This window comes from Phragmites australis, chromosome 22 (assembly GCF_958298935.1).
Source record: "Phragmites australis chromosome 22, lpPhrAust1.1, whole genome shotgun sequence".
In the NCBI taxonomy this organism is placed as follows: Eukaryota; Viridiplantae; Streptophyta; class Magnoliopsida; order Poales; family Poaceae; genus Phragmites; species Phragmites australis.
The window spans coordinates 20,327,032-20,343,577 of NC_084942.1; the positions used below are offsets into that span (position 1 = coordinate 20,327,032).

The 16,546-nt window shown below is 44.4% G+C and overlaps 1 protein-coding gene across 1 annotated transcript; it reads right to left on the minus strand.

Moving 5' to 3' along the window:
• Positions 1-13,667: 13,667 nt before the first annotated feature.
• On the minus strand, positions 13,668-16,035 carry LOC133905130 (uncharacterized). The gene is made up of 6 exons (XM_062346840.1): positions 15,715-16,035; positions 14,934-15,012; positions 14,768-14,830; positions 14,417-14,461; positions 14,276-14,338; positions 13,668-14,050 (listed from the first exon to the last, which is right to left on the minus strand). The coding sequence occupies exons 1-6, from the start codon at positions 15,939-15,941 to the stop codon at positions 13,958-13,960; spliced, it is 570 nt and encodes a 189-aa protein (XP_062202824.1). The 5' UTR covers positions 15,942-16,035; the 3' UTR covers positions 13,668-13,957.
• Positions 16,036-16,546: the final 511 nt, after the last annotated feature.

The following is a 16,546-nucleotide window of genomic DNA, read 5'->3' on the forward strand; positions in this document are numbered from 1 at the left end:
ACTTGCATGTGTGTAAATCGTGAGCACCAGGATTTGAAGTTTGTTGGGTGGAGTCGTACCTCATGTATCCACCACCCCATCAAGACGTAATTTTCCCCACTGAGATCTAGTGAAACACTAAATCATAGTCAATGCCACAAATTAGGAATTACAAATTAGCAAACTGTGTAAAAGAGGGAGAGATATAAACTTACTTCCTCTTATTGATGACAAAATTACCATATGATTCAAATAGTTGATTGTATGGCTAATTGTAACTAATCACATCATGCTAGTCGATGATGGAGGGGAGATAGGAATGGTTTGACAAAGTAAAAGAAGAAGGCAAGGGCAAACTCTTAAGTCCTAACCAAGTGCGGATAGATGGTGCTAGGTTGGGAAAATAAACTCAATATTTCCACACCCCAATGCCGCTTGTTGGATTGCCTTTTATAGAGTTCTTGCACGAGATCGGTCTCTTCTTTCTAGATAGTTTGCCACAACACGTCAACAAGTATCAGATACTATAGTGTCCGTAATATAATGGGTTACGTTTATGCTTTAACTTTTAACATTAATGCTACATTGGACCTAACAAATGAGCCCCCCCTAGATGTTCAAGCAGGACCTAGTGAGTAGATCATCAGCCCCAAACAAACAAGCCCAATCCCAAACTTTATACCACTTTTCCTATGTAATATCATCGAATGGTCTGGCTTGAACCTATCATTAAGCCCAATAGTCTTATGGATTGGACTAGGGTAGCATTACTATTTCGGCCCGAAGCATTAATCCCTGGTCTACCCATTTTGACTTATTACACTACACCATGGTACAAAGTTAGCAATAGAGGCTCGATCAGCAAAGGGGTCAACATCGACGTTCCATTAGTCGTTAAAATGTTTTACTGATCGATCCCATCGGTCGGCGTAAGTGGCACCAACAAAAGTTTTGCAGACCAACATGTTTTTGTCGATTGACAATTCTATGGTACTACAAAAGAAATGCAGACTGACTATTGTTTTGTCGACTGATGTATGTTTCCTGACATATAAGTTTTCCCAACATGGTTCCTTGAGACTAACATAATTACAGACAAACTACCTAACACCTAGCATTCAAATGATTTGGTAAATAATGAAACAATTTATGCAGTACTGACAGGAATTAGTACTTTACATTGTAAAGTCATCATACTAACATAAGTCTTTCTGCTCAGAGCATCTGCCACTACATTTATTTTTTCTGGATGGTAGTTGATTATCAAATCGTAATCCTTGATAAGTTCCAGCCATCTACGCTATCTGAGGTTGAGATCGGGTTGAGTGAAGATATACTTCAGACTTTTATGATCCGATAAGATCTCGCATCTCTGCCCTATCAGGTAGTGTCTCCAAATCTTGAGTGCATGAACTACAACAGCTAGTTCCAAGTCATGAGTAGGGTAGTTCTCCTCGCGATTCCTTAATTGCCTTGAAGTGTAGGCTATCACGTGGCCTTCTTGCATTAGCACACATCCCAAACCTTGGCGCGAGGCATCACAGTACACCGAGAATGGCTTTTGTGTGTCAGGCATGATTAGCACTAGGGTGGTGGTTAATCTCTTCTTTAATTCGTTAAAGCTGGCCTCATGAGCGGAAGTCCACTTAGATTCCTTTCCTTTCTCTAGTAACTCCGTCATTGGCTTGGCGATCCTGGAGAAGCCTTCTATAAAACGATGATAGTATCCTACTAAACCCAGAAAACTCTGAATCTTTGAAACGGTTTGCGGTAACTTCCAATTTAGGACCTCCTTCACTTTGCTGGGGTCAACGGATACTCCTCCTGTTGAGATGATATGACCTAGAAAGGAGACTTTCTTCAACCAAAACTCACAGTTGCTCATCTTGGCATACAACTGATTTTCCCTGAGTTTTTGCAGGACCATCCTCAAATGCTCCTCGTGCTCTTCCTCGTCCTTCGAGAAGACAGGGATATTATTGATAGACAAAACCACGAACTTGTCCAGATAATCCATAAAAACCTTGTTCATGATGTACATGAAATATGCTAGGACGTTGGTCAATGCAAAAGACATCACTGTAAATTCATACAAACCATATCAGGTGACAAAAGCGGTCTTGGGGATGCCTGATGCTCGAATCTTCAGCTGATGGTAACCTGACCGTTGATCAATCTTGGAAAAGACGTATGCTCCTTTTAGCTGATCAAACAAATCTTCAATGCGAGGCAAGGGGTACTTATTCTTAATGGTCACCTCATTAAGTGCACGATAATTGACGCACATTCTTTAAGTTCCATCTTTCTTTGGCACAAAGATAACCGGGGCTCCCTAGGGTGAGCTGCTGAGGAGAATAAACCCCTTGAATAATAGCTCTTGGATTTGCTCCTTGAGCTCAGCCAATTGATTGGCATCCATTTGGTACGATCTCTTATATATTGGAGCAGTGGCAGGTACTAATTCAATAACGAACTCAATGTCTTGGTCTGGTGGCATACCTGGCAATTCTTCGGGGAAGACACCCGGAAACTCGCTGACTACTCTGACTTCCTCTACTGCCTTGGCCTGGTTAAGCTTGATATTCCTTCCTAATTCTGTTGTGGCCTTGAACTCCACCTTGGTGCCACATGTATGTGTCAATTGAACTATCTTGGTGGCACATCCTATCAATCCATTGAATCTAGCCAACCAATCCATTCCTAGAATGATATCTATCCCTTTAGATTCCAAGACGATAAGGTTTGCAGGGAATTCTACCCCTTCTATGGCAAGACTTATCTTAAGGCATACATACCTCGATTCCATTTCTCCGCCTGGAGAACTAACTACCAATCGATTTTTTATTATGGCTACCGGCAGATTATGCTTTTCTACGAACTTAGTTGAAATAAAGGAATATGTTGCTCCGAAATCGAATAAAACTGTAGCAGGGTGAGAGTTGGCGGGAAACATACCAAGTGCCACATCTGGAGTATCTTGGGCATCCTCTGTTGCAACGTGGTTGACTCACCCACTCATGAAGTTCTGACGAGATTGTGTTGTGGCTGACCTCCGGGGCGATTATGCTGCTGGTTGTTGGTCTGACTCTGCTGCTTCTTGGGACACTTATTGGCAAGGTGCCCAAAGTTCCAACAGCTGAAGTATGGACCAATGGTACTGGTTTCCTGGCCAGTGTGACCCTGTTTCTACTGGTTCTGGTTCTGGTTCACTGGGCGTGAGGCCTGGTAGTTGGAGCGCTACTGCTGCTGCTGGAACTGCTGCCTTGGCTGACTGAAGGTTCCTGAAGCCTAGTTGGGTGCCCTCTGTTGCTGGTTCTGGCCTGTTTGGCGGTATACTTGTCCTGTGCGAGGTGGGTTGAAGCCGGGACGGGTGTTGCTGCTTGAGGACTGACCCTGCACCATTCGCTTATGTTCTTCTCCTACATTTTGCTTCTTCTTCTCCAGAATGAAGGCTCAGTCAACAACTTCTAGAAGCTTGGTTACTCATTGGATGAGAGAGAGAGTACAGAAGTCCAGGGTTCAAACCTTCCAAGAAACAATCTTGTTTCTTTTCATCTGTGTCCACATCTCCGGGGGCATAGCAGGATAGCTGCATGAATTTGGTAAGGTATTTACGCACTGACATGGGACCTTGCTTTAATTCAAGAAACTCTCTTCGTTTTAGTTTCACTTCCCCTACTGGCACGTGGTGCTTGCGGAAACTATCCTTGAATTATCTCCAGGTTCATGGGCGGCAGTGTAATCTACCCACCAATATGAAGCTAGTCATACAAGATGGTGAGAAGCGAAGAGAATCCTTTCTCTACCGGTGCATTGAGAAATCTGCAGCTTGCTTTCAATTGTCTTGAGCCAATCGTCAGCATCCAATTGCTCGACTGCCTGTGCAAAAGTAGGTGGCTTGGTGCTTAGGAAGTCCTTTAGCTTGTTCTACGGCTGCATTTGTGGTGGTGGTGGCGGTGTCTGATAAGCTGGGGGTGCCTGTTGAAGTCTTGCCACGGCCTGCGCCAATCCCTATAGAATCTGAGTCTGCACGGCCACCATCTGCATTGGGTCCATAGGGTTCCGGTTGGTTCGCCTGTTCCAGGAGGGAAATTTGTCTGGGTTGTCGTCCTGGGGGTGAGCATTGGGGCTACCGCCTTTAACGTTGTTCCTATCGGCACCAACATTGTTCACATTCCTTGAGTTCACCATCTGACGGTTGCAAGAACATGAGATTGGGGTACGAGAACAGGGCAAGGACAGATGAAGCATAATGAAGAACTCAAACTAATTTATATAGATCAAAGACGGATACAACTGCGAAAGAAAAACTTTCACATCGCATCAACACACACAAAGCAAACCTAACACCCAAGTTCACAGCATCAAAAATAAGCAAGATCATTACATCAAGAAACAAATGACTCTAAACGACGCTAAGCTACTACTGGGAAAAACTGCTAGTTTAGGAACTATCGCCACCCCCTAAAAGGTCTTGTGGTGCAACATGCAGAGCGACTTCAAGGCGGATCTTCTTGCGGGAGGGAGAGCGTGGTAACTCTGGCTCGGGCCTCTCCTTTGGTTCCTCCTTTGAGTCATCAATCATCATTGCCTGAACGGTGTGAATCCTCTTCTCTGCCTCGGCAAGCCTCAGGTGCATGTCGTGTAACTCGTCAAGGGCTCTATCCAGCTCCTAAGTCAAAGTACCCATGAGGTGAACCTGCTCCACCAGTCTGGCATCACCCTCCCTATTGGTGCCAGCAAAGATGACCTCCATGCTGCCACTCCTACGTTGAGGGTAGAAGCTATACTGCGTAGTCTAAAGGGTGTCGTGGTACTCTGCGTAGATGACTGAAAGTGCTTGGCAAGCTGCGTCACAGATCCCAGCTGCAAAGGTCTCTCTCGGTGCGAGAGCTAAATGGATCTTGCGCACCTTGTGGCCATCGTTGTCCGGGTGCTTCTTGAAGATGATTACCTCCACCATCCAAGCGTATCCATGACCACTGAGCGGGGTCCTGATTCTCTTGTAGATCGGGGCCTCCTGATAGCCTAGACCCTTGAGAATTGTCCAAAGCTTGCGAGTGAACTCCCTTGCCTGTAGTCCAGAAGTGTGGAACTCCGCGGGCGGCTGAAACGCCCAAATAGCCTAGCAGGAATGAAACCTCCAACCTATTTGCGGGGCATCTGCTTCGTGCGGGCCATCTAAAATTTTGAAAGAGAGGGAGGAGTCAGTAACCATTTAAAAAAAGATTTTATAAACAATATCAATAGAAAGGAGAACAGAAACGACACGGGTCAAGTAAAAGATTTTTTTAGAAACTAGTTTTTAATAGAGATATGTTCTTAATAACGATCATTTCTAGCTAGGTTGTGTCCTACGGTCAACACAGCTCTAATACCACCTCTGTCACACCTGGTTTTCAAGAGAACAAATCAGATGCATTTCACATGTATGTCAGGATCAAGTTTCCATACATACAGTGACTTTATAAGTGATAACATAACAGTGTCATTAAATAACGATAATATTCATTACAAAAGGACTCATAGGTCTTAAAGAAAATACTATGATAACTTCCAGCGATAGCAGGTCTTCCATCCATCTACAGGCGTTGTCTAGGGGAGTGTCAGGCTACGACATGGTCTTCAGGTCGACATCTTCTCTCGCTTAGAACTCAGCTCCATCGACCGGGATGTCCTCGAGATCTTCACCTTATGAGCAGCATCAAAAGGTTGGGAAAAAGCAAGTATGAGTACATGGCGTACTCAGCAAGTGTGAAAAAATATGACATGTAGGCTTAAGACAAGGAAAAGCTTGACTCAGGTTGACTGTAACTATGCCAATTTAATCTAGGAATCAAAAGATATAACAATCTATTTACTATGTGTGATGACACTAACCTCAAAGGGACAACTCATCGGATTCCATCCGACTACTAGACTCACCAAATATCCCATATCCGGCTACCAACTCATCGGGGTTCCACCAACCGACTACCAAAAACCAACCATCCAAGATCCCCACTAATTATGAAGAAGTCCAAGCCCGCTCTTGACCGTGAGCACGGCTGATCGATCAGTTTTATACTCTGCAAAGTTTGCACACTTTACACTTCCGTGGTGTAGAGCCGGGGTCTCACTACAAGGCATTTACAAAGCGCCTCCAAATTCATATGCACCCACTAAGATTTCACCGCTAATAGGGATTCCATCCACTGCAGAGGTCCCATCTTGTGCCACTTAACCGTCCACTGGTGCGTACAAAATAAGGAAGACATCTAATTAATTAGTCAGGCTGTATCCATATAAGCCTCGTGGTTGCGCTGTTATGGCGGGTTATAGGCTTCACAAACCGATCTTTAGGATCTACAACAGGTACTTGCATATCACCCAATGCACACACAACAACCATACCATTCAAACCAACCTACCTAGATCCCTATGATCAAAGTTGCTACAAAAATTACCCAAACCGGTTCATGTTGCATAGAACATTATTCAGATTAATATTTAACCCACCTGACTTGACAACACAACTAAGCATGTCTACCCTTGACACTCAAAGTATAACACAGGCAACAAGGACAATAGGGAAAAATACTAGTAAAACCCTAAACATGGGATTCATGTTGACAAGCATGTATCTAGAAAAATAAAAGCTACACTTTCCTACAATGGGATCAAAGTGATCAAGGACACTTGCCTTCAACCGCAGGTTGTTCAAAGTCCTAGAACGTCTGGTCCTACAAGTTTACACATTGCTCGTCTCCTATAGAAATCGCGCACACCGAAAACAAACAAATATAACATCTAAGAACAGTACACAAAACAGTAGCAATGCACTATAAAAAGATTACTAATGGATAGTACTCGTTACTACGATCGCGGGAGCGTAAGAATCGTCTAAATCGGAGCTCGTATGAGAAAGTATAAGCGCTAAATTGTAAAAATAGAAAGTTTTAGGGACTTATTTGTAAAATTTAGGGACCTATTTGTAATTATATAAAAGTTAAAGGGGTTAAAAGTAAAATAATAGTACTAACCAGGGCATAGTTGTGAAAACAGAAAAGTTTGGGTGCCTATATGTAAAATTACCTAATTTCAGAGAATAAAGGAATTATTTTTTTATTAAAAAAACCTAATTATTGCGTCAGCAGGCTGATTGAGCTCGGGTACGCTGACGTGGTATGACACATGGGTAAAGATGGCCAAATGGGCCGTGCTTATTGGGCCGGCCCGAGGCACGGAACTGTAGGCACGGCCCAGGCACGGCCCGGCCCGAGCCGAGATGGGCCGGGCCGGCACGGCACGAGGCCACGGGCCGTGCCTGGGCCGAGCGCGCGGCACGGCGGGCCGGCACGGCACGGCCCGGCTGAGACGGGCCGGCACGGCACGGCCCGGCCCACGGGCGGCACGGGCACGGCACGGCCCGGCACGGCCCGGCTCAGGCACGGTTGGCCCAGGAGGCACGGCCGGGCCGGGCCGGCACGGCACGCGGCGGCCCATCACGGCACGGCCGGCCCATCACGGCACGGTCGGCCCGGCACGGCACGGCCCACCGTGCCGGCTCGGCACGCGGCGGCCCACGGCACGGCCGGGCCGGCACGGCACGGCACGGCCCACCGCGGGGGGGCACGGCCCGGCCGGCACGTGGGGCACGATGGGCCGGCGGGGGCACGCGGGTTAACGGGTTAAACGGGCCGGGAACGGCCCGTTTAACCCGTTAACCCGATATTTTTGAATTTTATAGCCGTTTTGTGACCGTTTGAGCTCCAAAAAATTCGAAAAAAATTGCAAAAATCACCATTTTTCACCTATAAATAGAGGAGCACCTTGCCCTTCCATTCCACACCAGCAACACCATTTTCTCTCTTGTTTCCTCCTCTCATTCTTGTCTCAAAGTTCGTGAGAATTAGCGATAATTTGGCAAAATTAGTTTGAATTATTGCAAAAAAATCCGAGCAATTCCAAAATCGTCATCCTGCTGATTTGCTATCTTGAAGTTGAAGAAATCTTGGTGATTTTTTTGCATCGTTGTTGAGTCTTATTTTATTATTAGTTTTATTATTTGATTATTTCTAACTCTGAATATTTGCAATTTTTGTAGTGTCATTCGACATTGATCATGGATGCCGGTGATCATGATACATCCATAGATCATGATTTTTTTCTCCAAGGACTCACAGGGGACTACGGCCCCTTTGATACTAGTGCTGCAGGTGATGATGGACCCGACGGTGAACCTCCGGTTGGTTCACATCCAGATCCAGGTGATGCAGCAGGAGTACCATCGTCAGGCTCTACAAGTGCGCACACATTAGCAAGCAGCGGGTCTAAAAGATCAAGAGCCGGTACTTCCGATGTTTGGCAAGACTTTGAAAGGATCTACAAAGAGAAAGATGGGGTAAGTGTCAGGTATGCTAAGTGTTATATTTGTAAAAATGAATTATCTGCAAAGCCCTCGGGTGGAACGGGGCACTTGAAGAGGCACGCCATAAGTTGCAAGCGAAAGAGTGGAGCAGCCATGAAGCAGACGGTGTTGCAGTACAACCCCGACGGCTCTGTTCATCATTGGGAGTACGACTCTGCCAATGCTCGAAAAGAGCTATGTCGCTTCATTGCAAGAGCGGATCTACCACTCAATATCGGTGAGTCTGCTGCATTTGAAGATTACATTAAGCAAGCTCATAATCCTAGGTTCACGCATGTTTCTAGACAGACAACTAGTAGGGATATGGTAAAATACTACAATACGTGTCGTAGCAAACTTAAAGAAATGTTGCAAACATGTACATTTTCAGTTGCTTTGACCTCGGACATATGGGCAGGTAGGGCTAGAGAGGATTATCTTAGTGTGGTTGCTCATTTTGTTAATAATGATTGGGAATTAGAAAAGAGAATAATAGGTTTTCGCTTGATTGACAACGCGCATACCGGTGAAAATATTGCTGAAAAAATATCTCAAGTAGTTGCAGACTTTGGCCTCACGAATAAAATATTTTCTATCACTTTAGATAATGCCGGTGCAAATTCTAGAGCAATGGATATTCTTACTCCGTTGTTTAGTACCTATGCTGAATCTTTCTTGTTACATCAACGTTGTGCTTGTCATATTATCAATCTTATAGTAAAATCCGGTTTGAAGAGGTTATCGCGATACTTAGAAGATTTTCGTACTGCAATATCTTTTGTGAACTCCTCTAACCAACGAATTGCAGCATATAAACAGTATTGTGTTGCAATGGGTGTGCGTCCACGTAAGTTTGCTCTGGACATGCCGGTGAGATGGAACTCTACTTTCTTGATGCTTAAAAATTTGATACCATATAAGAGCACATTTGGTGTGTTTATTCATACACATTACCATCAGCATGGGGGTCAAACTTTACTCACGGAAGCGCATTGGTATGTTGCTGAAAGGATACTGGAGTTTCTTGAATTTTTTTATGATTCAACTGTGAGTTTATCAGGAGTTTATTATCCAACATCTTGTTTAGTAGTGCATAATATTGTTGAAATTGCTACTCATTTAAACAACTATGAAAATGACAATCTTTTAAGAGATTGTGTAGTTCCTATGAAATCTAAATTCTTAAAGTATTGGAAAGAAATTCCTTTGTTATACGCTTTTGCCTTTATTTTAGATCCTAGAGCTAAAATTGCAGCTTTCTGTAGAGTTCTCGCAATTCTAGGTGATGCTCTTGGCCATGATTATTCTAATTATTATACTAATGTTCGTTCTAAGTTATTCGAAGTTTATAGTAAATATGAAACAAAGTATGGCGGAGTTCGCCTGCAACGACCTCCACTAGCACCCACAACAAGTAAGAAGACGACAACGTGGGGAAAAATATTTGGTGCAGGTTCTTCATCAAGAAGTTCAGACTCTTCGTCACGATCGTCTACGGGCACCGGAATTCCAACATCCGGAGGGGAGCTAACTACCTTCATCGACAGTGACGTTATCAGCCACGAACAAGAAAACTTCAACATACTGCAATGGTGGCATGAGCACAAGACGAATTATCCAGTTCTTTCACTGTTAGCGCGAGATTTGTTAACGGTTCCTGTATCTACAGTTTCTTCTGAGGCTGCCTTCAGTCTTACAGGAAGGATAATCGAAGAGAGAAGAACAAATCTGTCAAGTGAGATGGTTGAAATACTCACCATAGTAAAGGATTGGGAACAAGCTGAAGCACGAATGCAACACACTGCAGAAAATACTGAGCTTGAAGAATCATTCCAAAATTTGTATCTAGATGCTGATGAGAACATGTAATTTTAAATTTTCTGAGCTAGGTTGTACTCTTTTTTCCTTTGCTAGAAAGGTTTTTAATGAGGCAACCTATCAATAAAGCTCATTTTTAGAATTAATCATGTGCCCCTATTATTTCTAAGTTTTTTTATTCATGTTTTTTGTTTATTTTTTTAAAATACCCCCCGCGGCCCCACCCCCACCTACCTCTCCTCTCATACCTATAAATACCATCTACTCCATCTCAAACTCCACCCTGCCCACCCATCTCTCTTTTCCTATTTGCTAGCCAAGTAGCCAGTATTCACTTCACATCAAGAAACTAATTCCATATTTCAATTCATGGATCAAGGCGCCGAGAACTCAGGTGTATGGTCTCAAGTGTGGCAACATTTTGAAAAGGTCTTCAAAGAAATTAACGGGGAACAGGTAAGATTTGCTAAGTGTAATATATGCAGTATAGAAATAGGTGCCAGATCTTCACATGGAACGGGACACTTGAGGAAGCATATGAAAAATTGCAAGCAAAATTCTGGGGTTTCTAATGAAACCATGTAATTTTCGGAGCATAATCATTGGTTGTACTCTTTTTTCCTTCTAGTAGAAAGGTTTTTAACGAGGCAACCAATCAATAAAGATGTTATGTATTTATTTTCCATATTTTTTATTGTTTTTTTGATTTTTTAGCTATTATTTTTGATTTTTTTCCTATTTTTTTGAGTGCTGACGGGCCCAACGTGCCTCCACCGTGCCGGCCGGGCCCGTCGTGCCTTCCCGTGCCGGCCGGGCCCGTCGTGCCTTCCCGTGCCGACCTGGCCCGTCGTGCCTCCACCGTGCCGATCGGGCCCGTCGTGCCAAACGGGCCTATCGTGCCTCCACCGTGCCGAACGGGCCCATCGTGCCGAACGGGCCCATCGTGCCGGCCGGGCCCATCGTGCCGACCGTGCCGTGGGCCGGCCCGGCACGGCACGGTGACAGTTGGGCCGTGCCGTGGGCCGACGGCTCGGCACGCGGGCCGGCACGGCACGGCCCGTAACAGTAAATGGGCCAATCGGGCCGTGCCGATTTCGGGCCGTGCCGAGATGGGCCCGTGCCGGGCCGGCCCGATTGGCCCATTTGGCCATCTTTACACATGGGTATGGGCGGTGAGGTGGCTGGCTGAGGTGGACGTTGACTTGGCACTGACGCTGACTGGATAAGAGCATTTAAATCTAGGGCAAACGATCTAGATTGGATGGCTGCGATTTAAAACGCGTAGGGGGTATCTGTGCTTCTAATCTCAACCGCACGCGATACATCGGACGACCGATGACAAAAGGGGAAAACGGGCAACCGGTGGCAGCGGGAACATGGTGGCGGCGTCTCGGACTTTCACTGGAAAATAGCGAAAACCTCGTTGTTGGGCACGATTCACGACGACGAGTGGCTGGGGAGGAAGAGGGGCAAACGATGAACCTGTTTTAGCGCATACCTTTAGCGGCGGAGCACGGGAAGGTGGTCGACAGGGGTGAAAGCGATGGAGGCGCTCAGGTTGACGACGGGGAGGCGCTCCAATGGCCGAAAGGCGGCGGGAAGGAGCCAACGACCTTTCTCTTGAGCCTGCGAAGCTGGCGAACCCGTCGGCAAGGGCGGAGCAGCAGCAAAGCGGCAGCGACACGAGCTCGGGGAGGGTGCGGCAATGGCGTTGGGCAGCGGCGGCTAGGGCTGCAGAACAGATGGAAAATGGAGGGGGAAATCGTGCACATATATAGAGGGAGAACGGATAAACGCGTGGAGGACGGATTCGGTTGGAGTTTGGTTTGGATTCGGGTTCAGGGCGACGGCGCTCGAGCTCGAATCGGACTCAGTCGACGCGGCACGGCAAAGGAGACGGTGCTAACAAGTGGGCCTGGTGAAACGGCGTCACAGGAGGCTACATGACAACCCCCATATATATACAGAGTCAAGGGACCCTGTGGAGGAAAAAAGAGACACAAGCCCATTGCACAACCCTATATAAGCCACAAGTGCACTGCAAGCCTCGAGTCTTTTGTACACACGATCTACATTAACATCTTGCCAAAACTACCCTCAAGGAGCCATCGACTAGGTTTAGATCCCATCTAGGCTAGCCAAGATCTCCCCTCCCCACCCTCCTCTTGCACTCTGTCTCGAAGATCAATACAAGACGATAGGATGTAAGACTATTATCCTTTAGGAGGTCTGAACCTGTATAAATCTATGTATTTTGACGTATAATTCGGCTAGAGGGAGTATCCCTTATTTTATTTACGTATTCGTAAGATAGGGCGTAGCTCATATTTCGTTCTGGATCCACCGTTATCCATAACTTGTCTGGGATTTAATCCTTGAGGTAAATGCACCTAAGAATAAATCACAAATAGTAGGATGAGCACTTGCGCCAAGCAAAGCTCGAACATAGGCAGGCTCAAAGGCTCACCTGGTATTCTTGCCAAACAAGCTCTGTCTCGTTATCTAGCACAAGATCTTGAGCTTATAGATGTGGGTTTCACCCCCAACTTTAGTAGTACCCACAACTTATAGAGGTGGGTTGTTTTGTGGAAGAACTAGATGAAGTTAGACTAGCTAAATGTTTATGTATTAGAACAAAAATAAAAATATTAGATACGGTAACATCAAGTATAAATTTAAGGTATGATGATATCTATGCAACATGAAAGTACCGTCGAACAAATACATGATAGTGATGTCATAGTTTGATTTAACATAGGATAAAAAAGAGATTATCCGCTAATTTCTCTTCTAATTTCTTTATTTATATATTTTTATTAGTAAAACTGATCTTATATTCATAGCCGATAAATATGCGAAAGGTTAGATGATGAGAGTGAATAAGTTATTCAAATTTTAAGAGTTTTATTAGATAGTAGAAGATTAGAGAAAGATATAAAAATATCAACTCATATTTTATATAGTAAAGATTATAAGGAAAAAAGGTAAGCTTAGAAGAATCTAATAGACCTAACCTAACTAATAGGATGCATGTTTTGCAAACAATCACAGAGAGATCATGTGGTAAATCTGATACGAAATAAAGATCAAAACAGTAGCGTAGCAAGCGGATGGTTGGGTCTTCACTTTGCCGTGACTCCATTGAGGCACAACAGCAGCAAAGCACGACTATGATGAAAGATAAGCTTGGGAAAGGTGATATATACGAGTGACATCGCGCGTAGAATCACAGCATTAGATGCAGGAGGTACGACTGAGGAACAGTTTGGAGCACAATAAAGTCACATAAAACGATTTAGTTCTCACGAGAATGTGAAGCCACACCCCCAATACAGCTTTGCTAGTTTTCAATACATAGTGCCCCATATCAAATAGGTCATTCATGCGGTCTCACAAATCTTTTTTTGCTGTACTGTTTAATTGAACCAATGCAAGTTTGTGAATATGCAGAGTTCATTAGGCAACCACACGCAAATGCGGATACAACGAGCAAACAAGTTCGCATAAATTGCAACAAGAGCGGTGAATGCCCAGTGAAACAGTTTTGACAAAGAAAAACCACAAAGAAGTTACAGAAAATACAAGACTTGTAATGCTAAGTGTAGACCTTTTCCGGTCACTAGTTAAATACCACAAAAAAATGGTCATGTGATAAACTAGGAACAAACCCAACAAAAAGCTTATGAAGACCATCAAAAGCACTCATGACTATGCTGTAGTATCAAGACAATCCAGAGGTAATAATACTGTGTCACCACTTCGAACAAACAGTTAATCATAGCTGGCATTCAGAAACTTCAATAGCTCATTGCGCTTACTCTCTGCCGCCTTATCTTCCTTTGATTTCTCAAGCTTCATCATTATCTACACATTAAAACGAACAACTTATTTGATTTTCATTGTATTTGTAAGAGAAGCAACACATTCTGTTTTCTCAGAATCACAAATTGAATGAATTAGTCCAGGATCACTACTTACAGTCCAAATTAGATCGGAAATAATTTTTTTATTTCAATAGATACTACTTCACTTAGCACAACACCACAACTCAAAAAATGCACATGAGAATAGTTAAACATTTTTCCTCACCTTTTTACCAGAGATTGCACTCCTTTGAACACCTTCCTCCTTTTCCTTTTCGCGCCCAAGGAACTAATTGACAAAAATAAAGGGTGTTTCAAAATGGTAAACACAACAGGTAATTAAGATGCAAAGCAAAATATCTTGTACCTTGGAGAGCTGGACAGGACCATCAGCACGCGCAGTCTCTTCCTTCTGTATAGAGCTCCCGCATTGAAGAGAATAGAACCAACCAACCAACGAACAAAACAACCAACAAGCCAATCCACCATGTTGTCACCCGTTCACGAACCCCAGCTCCAATGTCAAAGAGCCAACCCAGAAACATGCACAAAGAAATATAAGGATCTCTTGTGTCGAAATATAAACAAAAATACATACTTCTATCACCAACACTTGTTGATTTCAAGATCATAATTATTGCATGTGATAACATTCTAATTTACCAAAATGTTAAGCCATATAAAAGAAAAGTAGTTTCTGAATAAATATGAAATTCACCTCTTTATGTTTACTCTTGTCTCGTTTATGATGTCTATCCTTGCTTCGCACCCTCTCCCTAGACTGTCACATAAGGAAATACAATGGGAGCCCAAATGCATACGAGGTGAATGCCGACAAAAACTAAAATAACACATCAGACATGCACAAATTCTAGTGGCAGTACCTTTCTTGATCTGCTCCTCTTCTTATGCTTACTTGATCTGCCAGATGCCTCACGGTCACTGTCATAAGAGCTTGTGCTACTAAAAAAAGAATCAGATATTCAATATGACAATACCAGGGAGAACCTCGCAAGATTATAAGTTTTGCATACAGAAGATAATTTTCTTGATTGTAGTCGGAAAAACCAGGATAGCTATAACAATAGTTCATTTAGAAAAGAACAGGATATTGATTGGTCACAAATTAATAGGTGTGTTCACCCAATGAGTCAACGACCGCAGTCACTCTTAACCACAATCTCCCAAAAAATTTGAACTCCTCCAGCTAATCAACAAACCATCATTAGGGACACGAATGCCTCAGTTGCTTTATCTGATCTATTTCAAATGCACTGTTGCATGCACTAAAAGAACTACAGAAAACACGAAATTTCAGGTGCGGTTAGTTATGTACACACCAAAATCCCAGGTTATTGCCCAACCTAAAGTCACACCTTGCGCAGCATCTCCAACCAGACCATAAAAAAAATCCTGACTAAGGAAGAGCTCCAAATCTCCATTCCCTTAATCCCAATATGTGCATCAAGACGAGGTAACACATGAACGATGCGCAGAATCCAAACACCAATACTAATCCACAAATCATTGGTTTTTTTCGACCCACAAAATTTATCCCGCTCCTTTCCCCTCCTACAATCTCTACATCATGGGGAACCATATCTCCCAGATCACGAAGTCCTTTAACCCTAGATCCAGAAACCTGGAGAGGCAGTGGGGGATCACCTGTAGCTGTCGCCGTCGGACGGGGACCGCCGCCGCTCCTTCCGGCGCCGCTTGTGGCGGGACCTCCGGTCCTTGCGCGCCTTCAGCGCGGACGAGGACGAGGAGGATTCCTTGCGGTGGCGTCGGTGGCGGCGGCGCCGTTCGCTCCCCGAGGAGGAGGCCGATCCGGAGGAGGAGGAGTCCGTGCTGTCGGTGTAGGACGAGGAGGAGGCGGGGGACCGCGCCATGGCTCCCGGCGGCGGCGGCGCTCGAGGGATTGATGCGACGAGGTAGCGCCGCGCGATCCGTGTCGGCCGGAAGACGTGTCGGGCCGCTCCACTAGGGCTTCGCTTGAGCTTATGGGCTGGTCCGGTCACGTGACGCACGTGCACCACGATGGGTCCCAGGAACGATGACCCAGATCTACCAAGCTTTCCCTCAAGGACTATCGGAATAGGCCTAGTTGCCATGGATGGGCCATGATGAGCCGGGTATTAGGCCCATCTTAGTGGGCTGAAGTGTTGCCGTCTGGCCCAGGACTGAAACCATTCGAGTTTTTTATTATATGTTTCTTAAATCGAAAAATTGTAAAAATAGCTGTGTGTTTTGAAAAACCGTAAATCTAGGCTCACGTCGCCCTTCAACATGTGACAGTTAAAAATTAAAATACAGTATTTTAATACTCCCAAAATTCAAAACACTATCAAAACAGTCATTAAAAAAATTCTAAAATGGTGTATAACATACTATAATCTGGTTCTCATTGTACAGATTACTTGTATTTTTGAACTCAAATGATTACTTGTATTTTTTTCTCTCATTGTACAGAACATATTTTTGTCTGAAATTTTTT